This window comes from Gavia stellata, chromosome 2, assembly GCF_030936135.1.
Source record: "Gavia stellata isolate bGavSte3 chromosome 2, bGavSte3.hap2, whole genome shotgun sequence".
Classification (NCBI taxonomy): Eukaryota; Metazoa; Chordata; class Aves; order Gaviiformes; family Gaviidae; genus Gavia; species Gavia stellata.
The window spans coordinates 61,949,008-61,971,872 of record NC_082595.1 but is presented as its reverse complement, the minus strand read 5'-3'; the positions used below and the strand labels follow the sequence as shown (position 1 = coordinate 61,971,872).

Genomic DNA, 22,865 nt, shown 5'->3' with positions numbered 1-22,865 from the left:
GGCACCCTGGCCACCACGAGTCCAAGTCTGTCAACAGAGCCCAGCTCCACGGCAACGCTGGACACCACCACCACCACCACCCCCCCCGCATTTCTAAGCACCTCCCAAGCCTAACGTAAGCAGGTTTCAATCCTGTTGGAGGGTAGGAAATGCTCTGATTTTTGTTTTCCCCTGAAGGAAGGAAAACAAGGTTACACAGAAAGCGTGGGGCAGAGCAGAGGACTGAAGCCAGCTCTTTCCAGAGCTCATGACGGATGCCGTCAGTATGGGATCATTTAAAAGAAAGGATGAAGATCCTGTTGCTAACGGTGGCTAATAGCAGATGCCCAGCAAAATGTAGCGAGAACAAGCAAACATGAGAGCAGTGCTTCCCGATTACTCTCCCAGCCTCTGGTAAGCCGCTGCTCAAGGATTTCCCAGTATATTTGTGTTAAATTCCCCTTGGTGGCTCTTTTTCATGTTAATTTCTTTGCTTTTCAGACAAATGTAAAAATCCGGCACCCACAAAATCCCGTGGCAATGAGATTTACAGCTTAATTACACCCTGTGTAAAGTGTGCATCTCCTTTTGACACAGAAACTCCTACCCACAGCTGTATTCGCTGGGCACTGCTGAGACATCATTCCTGCTGGCAGCCCAGGCAGCACGGTACAGGGCACAGACAGACTGGTTCCAGAGGGGTTGCGGCTCCTGCAGCAAAGCTTTGTGCCACTGTGGCAGCTTTGCTCCCTTTTGGCTAACACAGCATGTGCAAAAGCAGTTTTGTGGGATGGCTGTAGGTTCAGCACGGGCTTCTGTCAGCACGGCTGGGTCATCTCTGAGCAAGGTGAATTTTCAGAGATACTGGTGTTAGAAGTGACAAAACTGAATTGTGTGTCATATTAAAAAATGTGTGTAACTTCATGACATCATGGAGCAACAGAACGATTGTCACATCCCCAGGAAAAATACGTCTTTGACATGTCACAATCCTATTGCAGATGAGACAGTTGTGATTTTCACGTGGAAAATAAGTTCTGCAGAACAAACCGATGTTAAATACAATAAAACTTATATTAATTTCTCATCTTAATGACCATGTGCACTCTTTTCTTTCCAATTGTATATCCAAATGGCTTTATAAAGTGATGAAGTTGTACGTAACCACAGAGTCAGAACCAAAAAGCCTATATATAGCCCCTTAGCTAGATGTTTCTGAACTACCCATGCCTGTAAAAAATTCAGACTGAGAAAGAAATCACAGAATTGCAGAATCACAGAATCACTAAGGTTGGAAAAGACCTGTAACATCATCAAGTCCAACCATCAACCCAACACCACCATGCCCATTAAACCATGTCCCACAATGCCTCATCCACATGTTCCTTGAACACCCCCAGGGAGGGTGACTCCACCACTTCCCTGGGCAGCTTATTCCAGTGTTTCACCACTCTCTCAGTAAAGAAATTTTTCCCAATATCCACTCTAAACCTCCCCTGGCGCAACTTGAGGCCATTTCCTCTTGTCCTGTCACTCATCACTTGGGAGAAGAGGCCAACACCCACCTCTCTGCAACCCCCTTTCAGGTAATTGTAGAGGGCGATGAGGTCTCCCCTCAGCCTCCTCTTCTCCAGGCTGAACAACCCCAGTTCCCTCAGCCCCTCCTCATAAGACTTGTGCTCCAGACAGGTTGCAGAAGGGGTCCCCCATGTAGCCCTGAAGTTTCTCTGGTCCGTGTGCGGCTCAGTGGTATTTTCTTACCATGATTCATCAGGGGAAGACTTTTGTAACTATTTTGTTGGGATTTGCAGCAATGTTGGATTTGAAGACCTCCATCCTCACAGTATCAAAGACGAGGAAGAAGATCAGATTCCAAAGGTTTAGCTACCACAGCTGCTCCCTTGCCTGAAAGACCTGTGCACAAGTTGTTATCATTTCACGTTATGATGTTGTCCTGCTGAAAAAAAAAAAGGAAAATTGAGGGAGGTGAAACAGTTTGGACAATGGGACATATTAAAATCCTGTCATAGAGAAGGCAGTTTTAATTTACACACAGGTACTGGGTGGCAGCAGACAAGCCGAGGCGTGACAGTAGCTAACTGCAGCAAGCAGCATGTACAACTGCAGCTACCTCTTGTAGACTGTGACGGAGTGATGCAAGGGAAAGCCCTTTCCTTCCTCCTCCCGAGGGCCGGCATGACGACTGTCGGAGCCTCTGCAGGCTGTGACAAGCAGAACCTAATTTTAGTAGCCAGACCACATGGCTTCTTCTATAGCCAAAAAAAGTCTATAGCAGCCTTATGTAAAGTCAAGAAGGGAAGCAGCATACCCAGAGTCAAATGTAAAATCACTAATGCTTCAGAAAATATTCTCTTCGCTACCTATTTTCCTCTACATCCATATTTTTAGCTTGATACAGATTAATACAACTGAAGTTTATTTGGCCTTTTAAAATGTCTCTTTCCTCATTTTTGTACTACAAAATGTAAGTATTCAAACCAGAGCAATCAACTGCATATTATTTTTAAAAAAATAGATTGCTGAGTGCGATTGCTAAGTGAGCTTAAATTTACACACAAACACTGTTCCTGAAATTTAATTCTGCACATACATATGACTGGCTCCTGTAATTTCTCTTTCTTTAAAAACAAAATTAATTAGCTGTTCTTATTTTTTAACTGATAATTTCTAGGTGTGGAAATTCTTGCTGTCAATGTTGGCAAGAAAGGGAATTAACTACAAACATGCTGCTAATAGTTGACTAATAGTCAAAGAAAAAAATGCAGCAAGAAGAAAGGCAACGCTTAGCCAAACAAGCATAATATTGTTAGCTGTACAGGACTGTTTTCTGAAAATTTATGGTGGTCTTTTTTTTAAAAAAGAGGAAGCCAAGAGCCACCGATTACTTGCTGTCTCTATCTATTCTGTTTTTTATTTCTCCTCTTCTTTTCACATCACTTTATAATTCCGGTACATTAAAATCTATTCAATACGTTGCCAATTATCAAAATCATAAATATTAAAATCTTGAATTGGATGACTATTATTCATTTCAGCCTCTTTCTGTTACCTGTTTATGACAACATGATGTTGTTCTGCAAGTGTGTTCATAGTACTCAGATGAGCATAAATGTTTTGCTGGTGTTAAGAGTCAGAGAGAAGTTTGCCGGTACCGCTCCGCTCCGCCAGCTGCGGCAGACGTGCCGTGCTGCATTCGGTTTGGAGAGAGCAATGATTACAGAGAAGAAAAGCATGGAAAGCACAAGAAGCTGTGCGGCACATTTAAACGATGATACTGAAACCTTTTCAGAGGCTGGGCAGCTAACGTTCTTGGAAACATGAAGTCCTTTGAAATGTGTACATGTGCCCTGACACGAGACCCGAGAGTTTTGCTTCTGCGTGATTCTCAGACAGTTTCCTCACTCCAAACCCCTCCAACCTGCTGTGGCCATCCCAGTTCCTTTCAGTCCAAGATAGCATCTGAAAGAGGCTGAGAAAGAGAACAGAAAGGCAGGCTGGATTAATTAAAAAAAAAACGAAACCAAAAACATTTGAGAGAGAGCCCCCGCGTGAAGGTACTCTGGCAGGAGAGCTGCTAGGGGTCACCCAGTGACATTTTGGTGAAGGCTGAGTCAAATGACTACAGCATCACCCTGCTGAAAACTGCGTAAATAATAACGCTGTGCTTATTGAAGTTGCAAATGCCAAGTAACTTCACGGCAAATACCTGGAGAGGAAACATCGCACAGCTTATCTGCTGAAGCTGCGGAACCACAACAGCGTGCTGTGATAACTGCTGGGAGGGCCACCACCCCTGTTTCCCACCAGGCCCTTGGGCTGCCACAAGTCCTTTCTGAGAGATGCTATGCCAGGAAAACACAGCTGTTAGGTCAGCCAGCAGTCGAAGCAAACAACGTGGGAGACTTCAGAAAAGGTCTTCCTGCTGCCAGGGAACGAAGGACGGATTCGGCTCCAGAAAGAAGGAAGACCTCTATAAGCTTAGTCTTCCAGGTGGAAGGCAGACACTGACATCACTTTGTCAAGACTTTTAAAGCAAAGTCAAAGGGATAACCTGATTTTGAAGATGACAATCAGGCTGTCCACAACGACCTGAAGTTCTCCAGGTGACTGCTGCACTAGCCACAGGCATGCTGCTCTTCAATGCCTCTAACAAATAGATAAAAGAGGTCCTGAAATCATAGCTATGGCAAATACAGCATTGCCAGCTCCTTCTCCAGGAAGCACCCTTGACTACTGCCCGGACTTGGAGGCACACCTGCTTTGCAAACCTGTCTCCTCCCAGCCACTCCCAAGCTGGACTCAGCTTCTCCGGGTTGTGGACACTTGCACAGTTAGTGAGACAGTCTGCTGCAGGCACGGAAGACCTGGGGAGACAGAAAATGTACCAGGCTGCTATGCTCATATGGGCATTGGGTCATTGATTAGGAATGAATCCCATGCTAGCTTTCACTTAGGGTGATGTGGGAAAAGACTGAAAGACTGGTTTTAGCAAACACCAGCCATGAACTTGATCACAATGACTAAGCAGCTAAGGCAGTAAAACAAGTGTTTTACAAATAAAGAGATGCAAGCCAAAGTCTTTCCTGAGCGACTGGCAAGATTGATGCCAGGCTCAGCACCCCAGCTTAACCTGTGAATAAGCATTCAGTTTGAAAGAGTTCATGATGAAGCAGTCATCTCCTCTTCCACTCAGACACCAGAAGGTAACTGCTGTCAACCCCTAGTTCTGCTTTTTTAGTCCCTCTGAGCAGGAGAGAGAGCATAAAACAAGTATTAAAAAACCCCCAACCTTGCAAAGTAACACGTGCTGGGATTAAGCTTTTCCTACTGGCAGGATAAATTGCTTTCACAGCTCATATGAAACAATCTGATACTCATCTATCAAAAATGAAATGCTGGACTGGAAGGCCCACCCGCCTAATCCACACTGCCAGCGTCTCAGCTTCCATGCACAGAACAGCAAACTCTCTTGAACTTTAGAGTGCCAAGGTGAAGAAATGCTATTTACAGCTAAACCATGAATATAACTGGCAACACAACAGCCAAATACACGCTTGACACAGCATGTTTGCTCTAACCCTCAGGAATTTGTTTCAACTTTCACCTGGAGAATCAGACAAAATCTTCACAAAAAGCCAGAATTTCAAAAACTTGCATTTGGAAAAAGAATAGTAAAATCCTTTTAGAGTTCAACTACACTGGGTAACTTACAGATGGAGTAGAAGAAACACACAATGGTGTTAATTGCTCACAAAACTGGCTCTTTCTGTAATCTACTTATTTTCCTGTGTTTATGTCCGAAATCCTAATCTCATTTTAACATAGTAAGCAGTGAGATGGATTTGCTAAGAAGATTATGTGAGAAAATGAGAAATTAAGGTGTTTACTGGCTAAGGAGTGAAGATATTCAGCGAGCTGCTTTGAAACACAGTTTTTAAGGCATGCATTTTTTTGCTATATAGTTCTTAGTGGCAGCTGGACTAAACAGCAAGACTGAAGGGGTTTCCTTTCAAATTCAAAGCAATCCTAGGCTTCAGTTGCAGCCTTAAAAAGGCACACACAGAAGAGGGATTTATTTTCATCTTTAATAGAAATGCATTCACTAGAAAGGAAGCAAATGGTGTCAAAAAAGGAACATTTGTGGTGTGAGAAACCACACAGGCTTCTCAAGTGCAAGCAACGTGTGCTGACAGCTTAAGCAATGCAGGGTGCAAGATGAGTCATGGCTATGCTATTCTCAGAAGCTCATTTCTTCACTGGTAATTTGGTAGAAAAGCCTAAGAAAATTCCAAAACCAAAACTTAATTCTTGTTAGTTACAGGGAAAGCATCAAGCAATCACTATGTGATAGTGGCTCAAGCATAATTGTAGCATCATACTTAATCCTGCAAGAACTTCATAATGAACAAATCAAAGTTCAAAAAAAGAGGAAAGTATTTAAGTTATTTTACTGGTAGTCTTAGAATTTAGCTTGTAACCAGCTTTTAGGCATTTCAGGATTCATAAGTATATGGCAGAGAAGGAACTTCGTGCAAGCTCCAGTAAATTTACGACCAGACAGTATTATGGCTCCACATTACAGTATTTTAGCTAAAATCAAACTTGCTAGGATGAAACCACCAGAATATTTATCGTAAACTTAATTTATACAATTAATAAGTAAGATTTTCATAGATGTCATAACAAGCTTCACTTGTATTTTTTCATCTGTTCTTGCAGCATCAAGGCTTCAAGCTTCTGAAGCACAACTGCAGAATACACTGGTTCTTTTTGGTGACAGAAGGTATAAAAATTGTATTTCTCCATTCTGAGAAGAAAAAACAGAAGGTGAAAAGCCTAACTAGTTTTGCTGAGGGACTTTTTTTTGCGTTGATTTATTCCCACTGTCTACCCTTTTCATGACCAATTTATATAACAACTGATCTAGTACTTCCACAAAATGGAGATAGCCAAACTCCAGCAGCACATGGTTGGGAGCCAGCTGAGTAGTCTAGACTTGAACAAGGAATGTCATCCAGAATTTGGGCTCCCCAGAACAAGACAGACACTGATATACTGGACTGACTGCAGCAGAAGATCGCCAAGGTGATTAAAGAGCTGGAGCACATGATGGAAAAGGCTGAGAGAGCTGGATTTGTTCAGGCCTTAAGAAGAGAAGGCTTTGGGAGGACCTTACTGCTGTCTTCAACTACCTAATGGGAAGATGTAGAAAAGACAGGGCCAGACACTTCCTGGAGGCGCAGCAGTAGGACGAGAAGCAGTGGAGACAAACTGGAACATGGGAAATTCCAATTAAATCTAGGAAACATTTTTTCACTGTGAATATGATCGAACACCGGAACTGGTGGCCTAGAGAGGTTGTGAATCTCCACCCCTGGAACCGTTCAGAACTCAAACAGACGACAGCGACATGATCTAGTTGGACCTGCTTTGAGCAAGGTGATGGACCAGATGGCTTCTGGAAGTCCCTTCCACTTTAAATTATTCTACCATTCTATGCACGGGGCTTTTATGCCAGTGACTCTCTCTGGGCAGTCATATAAACCAAGCACATACAAAGACCTTTTGTTATCTTTGAAGTTCAGCTGCTAATTTCTTAATTTTTAAATTTTTCATCTGGTAAAACACAAAGTATCAATGTAAATCACAAGTATGACATTTTAAAGCAGAATTGACAATTGAGTATGTTGCTTTAAGTACCAGTGGCATTTTATCTGGATTTTAACACGCTAGTACACTATGTGAGATGTTACCAGTAGCCAAACTTGAAAATGCAAAGCATGTATTCTGGCATGGCATTTTATTAAGATGTCAAATCTTTTTTGTTAGCAGTCAGTCAGTCATTGAAAACAACCTGTACACATCTAAGCTAGTCAATGAAAATAGCTGTACAATTTCAATGGAATATGCCCCATTTATACAGCTCAATATGCTCTGAAGTGATTCTATTCATTGTTTAAGTCCCCACAAAAACAATTACCAGTTTCAACATATATTAAAAGTAACATTACATTCTGCTCTCAAAAGTACAAAAAATAACACTTTAAATATACACTGGCTCCTAAGCTTAGACTGAGTCCTGTCAGGAAGAGAATTTTGCACTTCAATAGACAGTGCCTTCAACATCAAGAGCTCTTCAAAGTGCTTGGCAGAGCGTGTGAACGCTATCCCCACTTACTAGATGAAACTAAGGCACAGAGGTCAACCACCTTGCCCACAGTCACACAGAGAGTGAGTGGTAGAACGAACAGAACAGAATTTGGTCTTTTCAGTTGTCCAGTGTAACCACCACATCTCATTGCCACTATTCAAGTGCAATGGCTTAAGCATTTCTGAGGAGCAAAACTTTGTACAGCATACAGTAAACAGAAGGGGCGATCTAGGGCCAGTCAAAGGCTCCAACAAGTTCAACCCAAAGCAAAAAAATTTGGTAGTCAAAAAATCAAAATGCACTTAAGGGAATGAACACATAGAAAATTATACATTAACCTGCAGAGAGAAAGCTCATTAAACGTAAGACATACAGTGTTAGCTTTGCAAAAAGTACTGGTTATCTTAAGTTTGACAGTAGTTCAAGTAATGCTGACTTCATCAGGGAAGTCATACTTTCTAATCAGCAGACATCTTAAACTCTGTTCTTCTACCAGCAAGGCACACTTCTCTGGAGAGTCACACAGAAATGCAAAAAAGGGGCCAAATATCTCCTCAGTAGGCATGGATGTGTATGAGGCACAAAAAACCACATTAATCGCTTGTGAGGTATGGACTAAGTGGTAGAGAAATACCAATCTGGAAAAATAAAAGAAGTCTAAAATAAATAAGGTTAACAAGCCACCCATCAAAAAAATCACCAAGAAATGCATCTTCAGATATATTATGCTGCAGAAAAGAAAGTGTGATACATGTAATCACTGCCTGGATGAGAAGCATGCTATAGCCTAGCCCTCTGATGACAAATAAGCACTTCAGAAAGCCTGTCCTTGAATAGGATGCTCATGAGATGACTCATTTACTGACAGAGACTGCTGATGGGATTCAGAAACGTGTACACTTTGATTCTGTTCTTCACTGATTCGATGGGAAGGAACCATATCTTGGCTAGAGTGAGATTGCTGACTTGATTCCTGAGCCAACTGCACGTGCTGAGCTGGATGTGAAGATCCTGCTAAGTGGATTTCTTCATTTTGTCCTTGATGAGCATGGAGATGTTCTAGTGCTTCCTTGGAAAGAGTGATGACATGCATTTGTTCAGGCTGGGCAGTCTCTATTTGGTTTGCAATCATATTGATACTTTGGATTTGTTCCGCTTGCTCCTGCTGAGCTGAAAGCAACAAGTTTTGCAGCTGCTGTGGTGGCTGAGCAAGCAGCGTGAGGTTAGCAGCCTGCTCTGTTGTCATATTTGGGGCATTTTCTGCAGTAACAATACTAATGCCTTGATTATGACTAGGCATGAAGTTTATATTAGGTACTGCATCTGTAACCAGTAGTTGAATTTCCTGCCCTCCAGAGGTGGCAAGTTGATACTGCTGCAGCTGAAGAATGTTTCTCACTTCTGAGTTAGTGTTGGTGCTTGGAGCAGTGCTGGCTTCCTGAAACTGCTTTTCCTTGCTATGAATTTTCAAATGAGACTTCAGGTTGTCCAGACGAGCAAACTGCAAACTACATTCTGGGCAGGAGAAAGGCTTTTTGCCTGTGTGTAAGATACAGTGTCTTCTCTTAGCACTGGAATCAGAGAAGGATTTTCCACATATACCACAAGAATATGGCTTTTCTCCTCTGCAAAATAATGTATTTGATCTCATTAAAATATTCACTTTGACAGTGCTGCTTTCTGCAACTTATTATACAATAAAAAACTTAAATTATTATTTTGTTTTGGTAAATAGTAAGCACTTAATAATAGTGATGTTAAAAATGTTCTCTATTTGACTTCTTAATTATTTCTACTTGACTTCACAAACGGTACTTTCGTTAGTATATACTCAAGAGCTACAGGGAGAACATCACTGCCCTCCTGTCATAATACCAGAGGTACAAATTCTATGCTGCTAGACCTTGACAAGAATGCAACAACTTACTTTGCACAACTGTAAGCACCTGCCATTTAAAGACTGTTTATTAACAGTGTGGGCTTTAAAACAAAAAGAAGTGTCCAAATCCTAATTTGCTGCCCAACTCAAAGGGATGAGAAATGTTCCTGGAAATGTTTTCTTTTACATAAGGCCCACAACAGTTCTCCAATGATTTAAAATCTTACATGCCTTTATGCAATACATCACAATGACATAGGTAAAAGATAACTAATCCTATTAAAGAGACACGATAGACTACAGGGAAACAGAACAATGCTCCAATAACCTTTTTACACCGTGGCTACCGTTCTGCTGTCAAACAAATATTCACAGTGAAGTTTTCACATAAATAATATAGCAGTAAGTACACTGTCATTAAACAGACACAATACACAAAAGAAGAATCTTACGATGTCTTGGCACACTAGTATTTAACAGGGCAGTACTTTCTACAACCAATTATTTCTTTAAATAGATTAAACAAAAATGTCAATCTTTAACCATCCATTCAAAATGCAAACAAACCCTGACCATTCTATAATTGAACAAGCACTACATACAGGTATCACATTAGAAGTTACATTTTTAAAGAATGTAATGAAAATTAGACATACTCTACCTGTGAATTCTAATGTGAGTCTGTAGAGAACTTTTAGCTGTAAATGATTTGCCACAGATTTCACAAGTGAAGGGTTTCTCACCTATCAAAAAGAAATTTGACATCACTTTTTATATAGCACTTCCCATCAATATATTAAAAAACACTTTATATTTTACCATACACAGTATCAAGTGTGTACTGTCAAATCCTCATGCTTCTGCCATGGGTCAGGACAGATACCTGAAACTGAATGAACTCACCAATTAAATACGGGTATAGTATTTTAAACATACATCTCTTATGTTTCCCCCCTTTGAAGATAAAGAATTAAGTGATCCAAGCCCTCAGAGCAACAAAAAACCGTATCTATGATACAGATGCGGGTGTTCCACATAGAACAGACAAGTTTGAAAAAGGCTGACCCTGAACAGCCCTGGTTCAGCCTGAGAAAGGCTGAACCCTAGCATTAATGCTAGGCTCACGTGCAGCACCATGCAGATGAGTAAGCCATGAGTATTTCCAAACCTGAAAAGTGAATCCATTATCTTAACAAGTGGACTGGCTTCCCATAAGGCTCTGTCCTAGGCCTACGATATCCTGGGAACACCACACAGAGAAAAATTAAATTATGGTGTGTTGAATAAATTGAGAGTGTTGGGTTTTTTTTACTGCATTTGGCATTCTTGTGTCTAATTGAGTAGAAGCAGAGGAGCCAAATTAAATAACAAAAAGGTTCACAAGAAATGGATACTACCCAACAAAAGCAAATCCTAATTCACACCAAAACGTATCCTTGTTGCATTGAGCTTCTTTAAGACACTACACATGAGAATCCAGATCACCACTGTGGTAACTCACACCATCCAAGCACACTGAACTGGGGATGGGGCAGCAGCCAGTTTCCAAGGAAGCTTCACATTTAGTATAGAACTGCAATGTTTATCAAGCTTTCATATGGCTTCGAAGGGCAGGGGCAAAGCATGAGAGAACAAGGAACATGTCAGAAGGGACCTCTCATCATCTAGTCCCAGCCTCCTACTGAAAACGGTAGTAACTTCCTAAGTAGACTGTATTCTTGTGACATTTTTCTGCCAAAGCAGAACAGTCGTTATCAATGTTGACATCTGTCCCCAAACTCCTCAGAATTTTACTTCTTGCTTTTGGGATGGAACAGATCAATTGTTATTTCTGCATCATTAATACTGGTATCTGGCCTGTCTTTTCTGGAAGCAATATACATTGCAAGCCAGTTTCTGCTAAACTCATCTTAATTTATCTATTTTTGCAACTTACCTTGCTACTATGCTTCCTCTTCTCATTTCCCACTACATTTATAGAGCTGTATCAGCTTCAGATACAAAACTATTGTGTATGTCAACAAACACTATGTTCTCCTGAACAGAAAACGCAGTTTTTGTAAGTATTGCAAGTTAACACTACTCTGGATACAACAAAAACTCCCAAAGGCACAAGTTCTAACCTCATCCTATCCCAGAGAATTTAAAGCTGTGTTATTTTCACTGAGAAAGAGAAGGAAATGAATGAGATACATAACTTTATCTTGTGCATATTTTACTACAACCGCGGGCAACATACTTCATAATAATTTGGTTTGGGGAAGAAATGATTGCCATTGTTTACAGGTATTTTGAAAGAAAAAAAGTGTTTACAAGTCATCTTATGAACTTACCCTTCAAAGAAAACTATTGGAAGAAGCTTATACCTTGTTATCAGGAGATGGTAGATCAACATTTTTATCCCTGTTATCCAGCCATTCAAGTATCACCTTGCCCTCTAAATGTCTTAAAAACACCCTCTGACGCACTTGCATTAAATCATCCCTCCCAGCCCATCTCCTGCCAACATCTGGTTTATTGCAGCATAATAAAAAGGTAAATGGAAATAATTATTCTTCTGGTCAGCAGCATTTTTCTTAAGCACCCATCCCTCACAGACAGGGGTGCCCAACTCATTTTGGACATACAGTTTCTGTTACTACTTAGCTCACTTCAAGCCCCATACATGCTGGATGTAGCTCTCCTGATAAACTGAATTCCCAGTCCAGGATTCTATCACATAAGAGCTAACTGGCATTTTCTGCAGCAGGCTTTATAAGAATGGCGAAGGAAAGCACTGCTTCTGCGCTGTTATAATACAAGTTTTTTTTGTGCTCCTGCATCCTTGATGTCAATTCTCTTCATTAGCGATACAGGCATCATTATGTAGTAGAGCAGAAGTTCATCCCACAGAGACAAATATCATTTGCCTAACATTGTTTCGCCTGTGTTATTTCAAGAAGAAGAAACCCACAACAAAACATGATGGGCAATATTACCTGTATGTGTTCTTAGATGTTTCTTTAACTGAGCTGCATCCATGAATTTGCGACGACACTGGTTACATTCCGGCAGTGAATGGCCTTGTCGCAATAATAAAAAAAGTGTCAGTGCATAAGTGATCCCCTGTATCTCTTCAGTGATCTTTGTTAAAGCACTTTCCTGTAAAATAACCACTTTGATATAATATAGAGATAAAACAAAAGGTGATTCACTGCCTCCTCCCTGTTGTATTTGTCACACCCCTTTTTTTCTATTTGATATTACCATGGGAAAAGAGGGGACTGACACCTGCTCCCCCCCAAAACACGCTTTCTCTTGAAGCTTTGTAAATTCTGATTTTTTCACCACTTCCTGTGTGTGTAGCTTAATCTCCATCCTGCTCCAAAAGTAAGGAGGACACTTCTTAAAGCTTGTTTGCCATTGCTAGTCCAAAGTAGTGGGAAACTACAAGGCAATTTGCACAACAGGCAGCGGACACAATTGTTTATACAATACCTAGCTTCTATGTAACACAGACAGCAGGGCTAAACTAATCAAGTTGTATGTCAAATACAGCATAACTCATTTTTAATCGTCATAAGAATCCTTCTCAATTAACTATTTTTCTAAACATTTCATTTATTATGCACCATTTTGTCTTTTTCACCCTGTTAATTCTTATATCAAGATACCACACATCAGGGTAGCAGACACTAAATACATCACTGAAGAAGAATTTTCAGCCTTAGTCAATCTTTATAAGGACAAATCAGCATGGACTGTAAGCCAGCTCTTCCACCCAAACTTGTTATACCTGTGTGTACTCGATAGTGGCTCTTGAGCTGTCTCTTCTGGCTGAAGTATTTCCCACACTGATCACATGTAAAAGCCTTCTGCCCTGTAAAGAAAATCACTTATTAAAATGTAAGCCACATCCAAATCAAGTGTAAGGAAATAAATAAATAAACCAACCAGCACACACGAGAGAGAGCAGAAATACCTTTTTTCAGAAAGGCAAACTCTTGGGGAAGAGAGGTTACGTTTGCCTTGAAATATTTACCTGTATGTAGGCTCATATGCTCCAGAAGAGAATGCTTTGTTGTCAGAGCCTTACTACAGACGGTGCACGTGTATGGCCGTTCTCCGGTGTGCATCCGCACATGGACTTGAAGAGAATGCTTCTGGGAAAAGCCTTTGCCACACTCACTGCACTTAAAAGGGCGCTCCCCTAAAAGCAAAAGATGACATTTCTAAGTATAGATGCATTATTTCTCACTAGATATTCTAAGCTGACAGTGAGATACATTGCAATGCAGTAGCTACTAAAAAATTGCTTTTAAGTAGTGATAAGGTGAATTAAGAGACAGGCTTCACAGAGCAATAAAATAATTATTTAAGTATGGCCATATAATTCAACATTTAAACAGAGAAATGAATAACTAAACTGCAATCAAGGTAAAACATAAAGGCTACGAGATCTGCTGACAAGAATAAAACAGCAAACACAGACTCAGAGACACACCGTAATAATTTGGATCAGCATGCTATTTTGGACAGTTCTTGCTGTTAGACAACAGCCCACACTTCAACAACTAGCTCGCATTTAGTAACAAGTCACTAAACCCTAAACCAAATGCAGTCTCTTAATGCCTACCTGTATGGCTCCGCTGATGAATAGCTAAGAAGTGATTATATTTAAATACTTTGCCACAGTCTTTACAGCGAGCTTCAGAACCTGCACGTTTTCTTTTTCCATCAGTTCTCTTTGCCAGTCCTTTTTCATCCTCATCACTGAGAAGTTTATAATCTTTTAGTTTGATTGATCTCCTTATTCTACGTTTGCTATACCGGCTCTGAGTGCTCTGTATTCCTTCAGATTTGGGATCATAATTCTCATCTTTCTCAGCTGACAGATTGACAGCAGCTTCTGAGCCACAAGCAGCTTCAGTTTCTTCTGCATCTTTCCCCACTGGAGCCTGTTCGCTGACAACTGTTTCTTCTTCTGAGGTGTCTTTTTTCATAAAATTTTGCTTATTTTGCATGGAGTTGTTCTCTCTCAGCTGCACATCTTCGGCAGGACTTGCAGCTGATTTTTCTTCTTGGACATTCTTGACTTTCCTTGGTCGCCCTCGTTTTCTCTTTGGTGGGTCTTCATTTTTCTTGCCGCTTGCAGTAACAGCTACAGAGGCTCCATTGGTAGCTGGAGCTGGTAACGCACTACTTGGGCTACGGTTGGCCTGATAGTCCGTACAGGCCCATACCAAGTCAGTCACTTTCAGCAGCTGTGCAGTAGCCAGAATTTGTTCTGTGTTTTTTTCACTGGCACGGAGGCAACCAGTGTAGATAAATTCTAGCAGTGCTCCAAAGGTGTCTGCAACCATTCCCTCCAACATGTAAATTGATTGCCCTATTTCACCCTCATCTACAAACATCATTGAGAAGTACTCACTGCTGGCAGCAAGCAAGGCTTTATGGGCTCTGAATTGCACATTCTCCACTATTAGGGTAATGTCACAAAGAAAATCCTTTTTTCTTTGCTCTTCAAACTTAGCTAGAATGGTATCTTTGTGAGCTTTGGAGTGGATGACGAGCAGTTTCTCAGAAGCGTCAGAGGCTGTTTCTGCCATTTTTATTGCAAATAAGAAAGGAGGTGCCTAGAAAAACAGAATAGCTTTAATGAAGAAATATTTTAGAAGTCAAGATTGTAAGACACCAAATACCATTTGGTTTACCAGTCAACAGAGTTCAACAGTTTCTGAAGCAATTCTGAAGCCTCTGAACTTTCTTTAAAAAAAAAAAAAAATCAACACTAATGTGACACAGATTTTTCTTCAGAAAGTCTTTTTAAATCCTAAAAAATGGCTACAGATAGTTTCTTCTTAGATCAGAATTTCTGCTTATTATTTCACTTGTTTATCTCTGATGTACTGTGAACTGATAGCATCTAAAAAAATGGCTACCCCTTCTGAAAACTCCTTTCACCCAGGGAGGTGGTGGAGTCACCATCACTGGAGGTGTTCAAAAACGTGTAGCCGTGGCATTGCGGGACATGGTTTAGTAGGCATGGTGGTGTTGGGTTGATGGTTGGACTTGCTGATCTCACAGGTCTTTTCCAACCTTAACGATTCTGTAAAACAATCGAACAAAAAGAACTCTCTGTTCACAGCTCCCAAGTGGAAACAAATAATAAAAAAAAAGGTCAACTGCAGCTTCATCACTGCAGATGCTACGTTTCAGACTATTCAGGGACAAACCTATGAAATCCTGTAATCAATGATAAAACTTCACTGGCATCAGTGTGGCAGGACCCCATGCCTTCTTTCACCCACTTCTATTCTTTTGAAAATTTCTCTTTCAGAACACTTACTTGCTAAGCTTCAGCCTACGGAGGTAGGCAGTAAAAGCAGAAAACCAGCAGCTTTTTCTAAGAGCCCTGTCTAAAATAGGGTTGACTATGCTACCTATTAACCACCAATTTGGCTTGCTAAGCTTCTTCAATTGTAAATATGGAAAAATTAAAAACAAGCAAAAAAATAAAATCCAGCCATTTCAAAAGAATCCACCAAATGAGAATACTATGGAAGAGATGTGCCAAAAATGTCCATTTCAAGAGGATCAGCTGAGCCAAATGTGAAACAGATTAGCTACCTGCCATCCTCATTTATAAAACTGTCATATTAAATACAAATACATATTCATATTTGTATTTAGTGAGCACAACAGTTGTAATCCCCTGAAGGAATGCTGTAAGAAACAACATACACTACACACAGATGATACCTAAATCCTACTGAGGTGGCCAACAAGCGATTCTTTAGCCCCATTCAGCTACAAGACCGTTCATGCCGGAGCCAAATTGTTTGATCTGGGAACTTGAATTTCTGGAGGATGCTAGCCTGATGTTGCTGGGGCACACTAAAGCACGACTGTAGGTCTGACCCAACTCTCCCTTAGAGTGGATTAGGGGAAATGCAGAAGAGCAGCTGCCAACTCTGCCTGCAGGCATTCCCTAACATCCACGTGTGCCTCAGATAGGGTAGTAGGTGCTTTGTGGATTTTGGCCACATGAAGGACTTTGATCACGACGTGACATCATTACCATTTTGACTACAAAATCCAAACCAGCATGCTCACCTAAAAAAATAACGTCAACCATTCCAGAGCAGGGGCGTATATGAGGGGAAGGCACCCGCAGTGCCAGCAGTGCGCTCAGACACACTCCAGCCCACCTGCTGATGTACGTGGAAGGGCTCGCGAGCAACAGGCGCGTTCTGGGGGGCTGACCCCGAGTAACGGAGCGCGGCCCCGGACCGCTCCTCGACGCGAGCAGGCCCCGCACGGCTCGCTGCGCGCGCGGACGGCGGGCGGGGGGCGGACAGGAGTCGGCCCGCGAGCGCGCCGCGGGGGGAGAAGCCAGAACACCCGCGGCGGGGAGCGGAACAGGGATCGGCGGCACCGCCACCCCCGGGCGCCCACCCCAAGCGCCCCGTTTAAGCCCCGAGCTCCGTAACTCGCTCCCGCAGGTTCTGGCCGGCCCCCGGGGAAGGCCGCTCGGCCCCTCAGCGGGGCGAGGCGGTGCCGGGGGAGCGAGCGGCGCCCGCGGCCCAACTACGCGGTGCCGGGGCAGGGCAGGGCAGGGCAGGGCAGGGCAGGGCAGGGCAGGGCAGGGCGCCGCCCCGCGTAAGCCGCCGGCCTGAGTTCCCCCGGGCCCCGGCGGCGGCTGGGGGGAGGGGTGGTGGGTGTCTCCCGGCGGCGCCCGGCACTCACCGCTCCGCCGCCAGCCCCCCTCCACGCAACCGCCGCCGCACTTCCGGCCCGGGCGGCAGTGGCGCGCCTTGCGTCCTGACGTAGCGCGCAGCGCACGACGCGGAGGCGGGCCCCGGGCGCGGGGGGCGGTGCGCGTCCCCGGGAGCCGCGCGCAGCCCCGCGCGTGGGTTTGCCGAAATAAGCGTTAAAGGAGGCGAGACTTAAGGCAAAAGAATTTAATTTTAAGATTCGGTGTCCACGAAAGCGGTCGTAGAAAGGGCGACGTTGATGACCGCCGCGTTGCCGCAGCGCGGGCGGCTGCCGGCGAGGCTCCGTGCGTTAATGGGAGGAGGGCGGGGGGCCGCGCAGCCCGCGCTACACAAAACCGGGGCTGGCGTCCTTCAGGGAAAGGAAAGTTCGCAGCCTGCCGTCAAAGCCGAGGGGCCTGCGCCGCGGCTCCCTGTAGGGGCCCGCCATGGCCGCCCCCAGGTAGGGGACGAGCTGGCAGTGCTCCGTGAACCGCGCCAGCTTCCTCTGGAACCTCTGCCGCGCCGGCTCCGTGCTCCGGGGGTTGTGCGCTGCAGGAAGAGGAGCGGTGCCTTAGTGCGTCCCCCGTTAACCCCGCGGGATTACATTACAGAAATTTTAACAGGGATCGAGTCTACACCTGGTGTTTTTATCCGTGGTGCAGGTAAAACTGCCGTGGGCCGTGCCCGTTGACGCCAAACCAACAAAAAATCAAGTCTGGGTATTTCAGAAGTTCCTGACTGACTGGAAAAGGGTGATGATACTCGGGCAGGTCAAGGCTTTTGTAAACAAATAACAAACATACGCTCAGCTGGCACCAACTTCCCACTCTCGGGACCTGAGGGGCTGGCGATATGCAAGGCAATGGCAAATTTGGGTAACGCGGCACATACCCTGCCATGGCGCTGCGCAGGGGTAGGTCAGGCGCGGTGTGGCTGGCACGGCGCCGCTGCGTCCTTGGCACAGTTGTTCTATGACCTAAATTCTTTGCCCATAAAAAATCAAGCGCTGACCGATATTTCAGAGGAGGAAAGAAACGTCAAGGCCAAGAATTTTACAATGAAGATAGTATCGTTTCTTTTCTTTTTTACCTCTCTGCCCTAGGTCCTATTTTGGCATGCATTAGTATTGCGTGCCAATCCTCAGAGTATTCTTTATTATAATTGTTACACTGAGGCAAAGGGTAAGGAGTGATTTAAGACAGCCAAATCATAACCATTTTTTCCTGTAGATGGTACTTTATATCTCATTACAAAAACCACGCAGCGTGAAGAACTATGCTATGAGACACTTCAGCCCACTAGCTTTAAATTGTAGACAACTGCATTTAACAGCTTCTGAGTGATGTTTCAAGCACAGCTGTATGTAGAGCTCTTGCAGGACTCAAGTTTGAAGGGCACTAAATCACTCTTGTGATGTATGGTTTCCTACTCTTTTTTTTCCAGGAGTAAATCTCTCTGCATTTATGATTGATCGCCTGTACCTTCTCTACTCGGATACTGAAAACAATCCAGTATTGTTGTTAGAAAAGCTGCAGAAGCAACTAAACCACTGTTTCTTGTCCCCTAATTTAAATGTGACATTAGAGAGTGACCTAAGTTGAAGATCAGAAAGTCTTAGTTCAGGTACAAATAGGATGCAAAAAATTTCCAGGGGACCACAATGTGAAGCACTTTGATCAAGTTTTTGATCAAGGATAGTGTGACTGCTCTGAAGAGACACACAATAATAAGTAATGCTATATTTGCAAAGGAGATTTTTCAGTGTTCTGGAATGCTGTATCTTAGAAGTTGGAAGCAGTTCTGCCCGGTGTTAGAAGAAGGTAACTTGTTTTCCAGGATTGCTATGGTCAAACTGTTTGTCACTGCATAGGGAGAAGAGATTTGTGCACTTGCATAACCTTTCCCTTTCATCATCCAGTGCTCATAATGATTTAATGATGCAATATATGAGCAAAGCATTCCAAAGCATGGGCATCGTTATGTTAGCAAAACTGTGCTAACAATAGAATGAAAGCAGTCTTTATGGATGAAACAATCTACAGTATAAAAGCAGTTATGCTGGCTTAAGAACTGTACGCTTGTACCGGGGCTTATCGTGTGCCTACACCATTCAGTGGTCTTCCTTAACCTTAAACTATGTGAGCAGAAATCTGTGGTAGTCCAAGAAAATTCTGGAGGGCTCTGGAAACTGCATGAGGAAACACAGGATGTGAAGAACTTTAGACAAATAATAAAGATTGCCATTATCTAAAAGAAGTAAGTAAAAATTTAAAATAACAAAAGGCAAGGTAAAGTTCACCCACTGAAGAGGTTGGCTTATAAAAAGCAAAACTGGTTGGTTAAAGAAGTGGCAGTCTTGCTCCAGAAGTCTCCAGCAGTACTGGAAACCAGACCAAAGCTACAGCAGAGCTGCAAACTAGGCTGTTGAAATCCTGAAAGCTGGCACTATTTAGGTTGATTGCAAACTATTAAAGATTATTAGCTGCAACTGCAATCTTGGACTGCAAAAAAACAAACAAACAAAAATTCTAAAAAATAGCAGATATGAACACGGGACAAAGCTTGAGTGACTTTCCTCAGTGAAGGAGTAGTCCTAACCTCCGGTAGCTTTATGAGATGTTTTACTTTATCATCATTTTTGTGGGCTGAGTAAAAACCACCTAATTTTAATTTTGGACTGTTTATCTTTGTTATGGAAAAATAAGGTGGTAGATCAGACTGTTGATTAAATAAAAAAAGAAGTTAAAAATAATCAACATACCGATACTCCGAATCGCATTAATATTGAGATCTTCCAAGATAATTTCACAAATAAACAGACTGATAAATAACATTTCATTTCTCTGTGCTAAAAACTTAAAAATCTAATCAAATCTGCGTGGATATCTGTTCTTTAGTACTCTGTAATTTAGTGTATTGATACTGAGCCCATGCAAAAGAAGAGTTTTTTTGAAAATGACAGGTGTTCTATGTGCATTTAAGCTGGTTTTCAGTACAATTAAACCTCTCATTTATGTATTTAGCTGATGTGTTGTTGATGTGTATGATCAGAAAGTTGTCTTCAGGTTATCTGCAAGGCAAGGTTTGTTTAGTTTTATTTGACCAGCACAGTTGAAAAAAGGCAAGCATTCAGGCATCTAAACCATTCCTCAGGTAGTATTTCACCAGCCTTTTATTACAGTAATTTTAGTCAATTTTTAAGACAATTCAGGTTGTCTATGACTAGTTTAAAATGTAGTACTACCTAGATTATAATATTTTACTTTCTGTTTAAAAACTCCAACAATGCATGTTAGAAAGATTTTCAAGGCCATCAGGTTGTTGGTGATAAAATGTCATTAAAGTCTCTTGATTTGTGAGAGATCACTTACCTATCTACCTATCCTATTAACCTTATTTTCCTCACTGGTCCTTACACATTTCCAAGAAAACTTGGCAGTGTGTACTTAAATCAGTATGTAATAGTGTTTTCCCAAGTTGGACATAAGAAAATTACACAAATGAGTTATCAATGTTGTATCAGATGACTTACTGCATTTATATAATTAATTATTTTTATAGCATATTATTTTATACGCTACCTTTTAAATGGCAGGCGACAAACAGCAGAGCAGTTTTTTTTACACTTAGGAATGGAAACTTTGGCTTTAAGCAGCCTACTTCATTCAGAGCTTTTATTAGAGAAGTTGCTACTCCCTAAAGAAAGAAAACAGTTTTAGAAGACCATTACAGAAATCTAGAACAAAAATATATTCAAAGTCTGATCCTTTTGTCATGCAAATCTAACAATATAGGATGGTAAATTGTAGAAGATAACAAATTTTATAGAATAGAGAAGTGACCATGAATAATTTTTTATTTCATATTCATGTCTCAAAATGTAACCAACTATCCTTAAATTATTCCAGATAGGCTTGTGTCTGTCAAAGCAAAATGTAATCTCACAACATACGATACACAAAAGAGTAAGAAAATCCATCATATAATATTGCAGTTTATTATTCCCCTCTGATGGTCTTACTTGTATCTTTTCCATTAAAGCCAGAAATATCTATTATTTTAAAGCTTTTAAAAAATTCTTCTCAATTGTAAGTACACAATTTTCAATTTAATATAATCCCATTAATAAACATAAGATTCATACTGCATTAAAAATGAAATAAACTGGGTGGGATATACTATACATAGCAAAATCATGTTTTAAAATAGAAAAGCAAAAACTGACCTGTTCAAGGTATCCAGCCAAAGGAAGTGCAGTGAGTAATATTGGCTCCTTTATAGGAGGGAGTTTACGTGGAAGCTTTAGATTCCAATACTTCTCTGGTAACCTAACCAGATAAAATGTAAGCACTTTTAAGATGTATAAACTGTGACATGATTAAGGATTAAAATGCAGTTAGTATATTCACCTCATAAACTTCAGAAGTTTTTCTTCACTTTCAAAAATATATACCTTATCTTGATATTTTGCTGCATACTCGATGTTGCCAGGCACCAAAGCTTCGTATCTGAAGAGACAGAGAAAGACGGACTATTAATTCACAAGAAATGTAAAACATCATTTGTGCCGTGTAGATTCATGAGCTACTGGGAGCCTTCTGGTAATTAAACAAGTATAGGAACTACAAAAAAGTAGCAATTGGATCATCCAAATTTTCACCACATGACTGACAGTTATAAGGCTCAAAATCTGAGAGAGTCTCTGCCTCAAAATCTGCTTATTTAGGGGCTTTTATAGTGCTTCTTTAGAGCTCCTCTAGTTAAAATGCCAGCCATGGTGGTTCAGGAGATTAAAAAGGGACAGCATAGAATTGACTATTATGGTTCTACCTTGATGAGAAATTCCTGCACACTGAGGAAATCAGCGGGACTCTATGGGGGAGCTTTATGGATCTCTTACAAAAATCGTAATACTTAGGTTTGCATCTACTAAGGTTTTGTGAGATGTGTTTGAACTTTTGAAGGCTTATGATAGAGAAAACTCAAACTATATCCAAGCAGTGTTCGTTACAAAAGACAGTAAGCCAACACAGACCCTTGTAGAACCTTTAGCCATATGAGTTTCAAAAGGTGATATTTACATTGATTTCCAAAGCCACAGACACAATGTAGAAAATTGTAATTGCTTTTCCTGTCCAAACCCTGAACACTATTAAAAAGTACTTTGAAAGTATTTCCTCATTAATGTGTTAATGTAGGACACATAGTCTGTAATTCAGATTATGAAAACTGGAGTGATGTACCTCTGTTTTCCATCTACGTAAGTGACTGGACAGTATCCCTGCATTTCAGCAGTGGTAGGGAATAAGGCCTTCACTTCTGCCGCAGTCAGTTTCTTTGGTAGCATATCTGGGGGTGGGAGAGGATGAGGTGCCAGTGGTGGCACATAAACCTCTGGTCTGCTCAAGAATTTCTGTAGAAAAAGAAATTAAATGTTTTTATAATAAAAGAAGCACTGTAAGACTGTTAGTCAAACTCCAGAGGACTGGCTTACACAATTTAGATACTTGTTTCTTCCACAACACCTCTCTTAGTGCTAGTGCTGCTGCTGCTCTCGGGTAAATAATTTCTTTTCCAACCCACTCTCGGTTAAGTCATC

General features: G+C 41.7%; 1 protein-coding gene across 1 annotated transcript; it reads right to left on the bottom strand.

The window, feature by feature from the left end:
- Positions 1-8,429: 8,429 nt before the first annotated feature.
- On the bottom strand, positions 8,430-15,118 carry ZBTB24 (zinc finger and BTB domain containing 24). The gene is made up of 6 exons (XM_059835480.1): positions 14,146-15,118; positions 13,552-13,719; positions 13,306-13,389; positions 12,509-12,592; positions 10,192-10,273; positions 8,430-9,276 (listed from the first exon to the last, which is right to left on the bottom strand). Exons 1-6 carry the CDS (start codon positions 15,116-15,118, stop codon positions 8,466-8,468), a joined length of 2,202 nt encoding a protein of 733 aa, XP_059691463.1. The 3' UTR covers positions 8,430-8,465.
- Between the last annotated feature and the right edge of the window lie 7,747 nt (positions 15,119-22,865).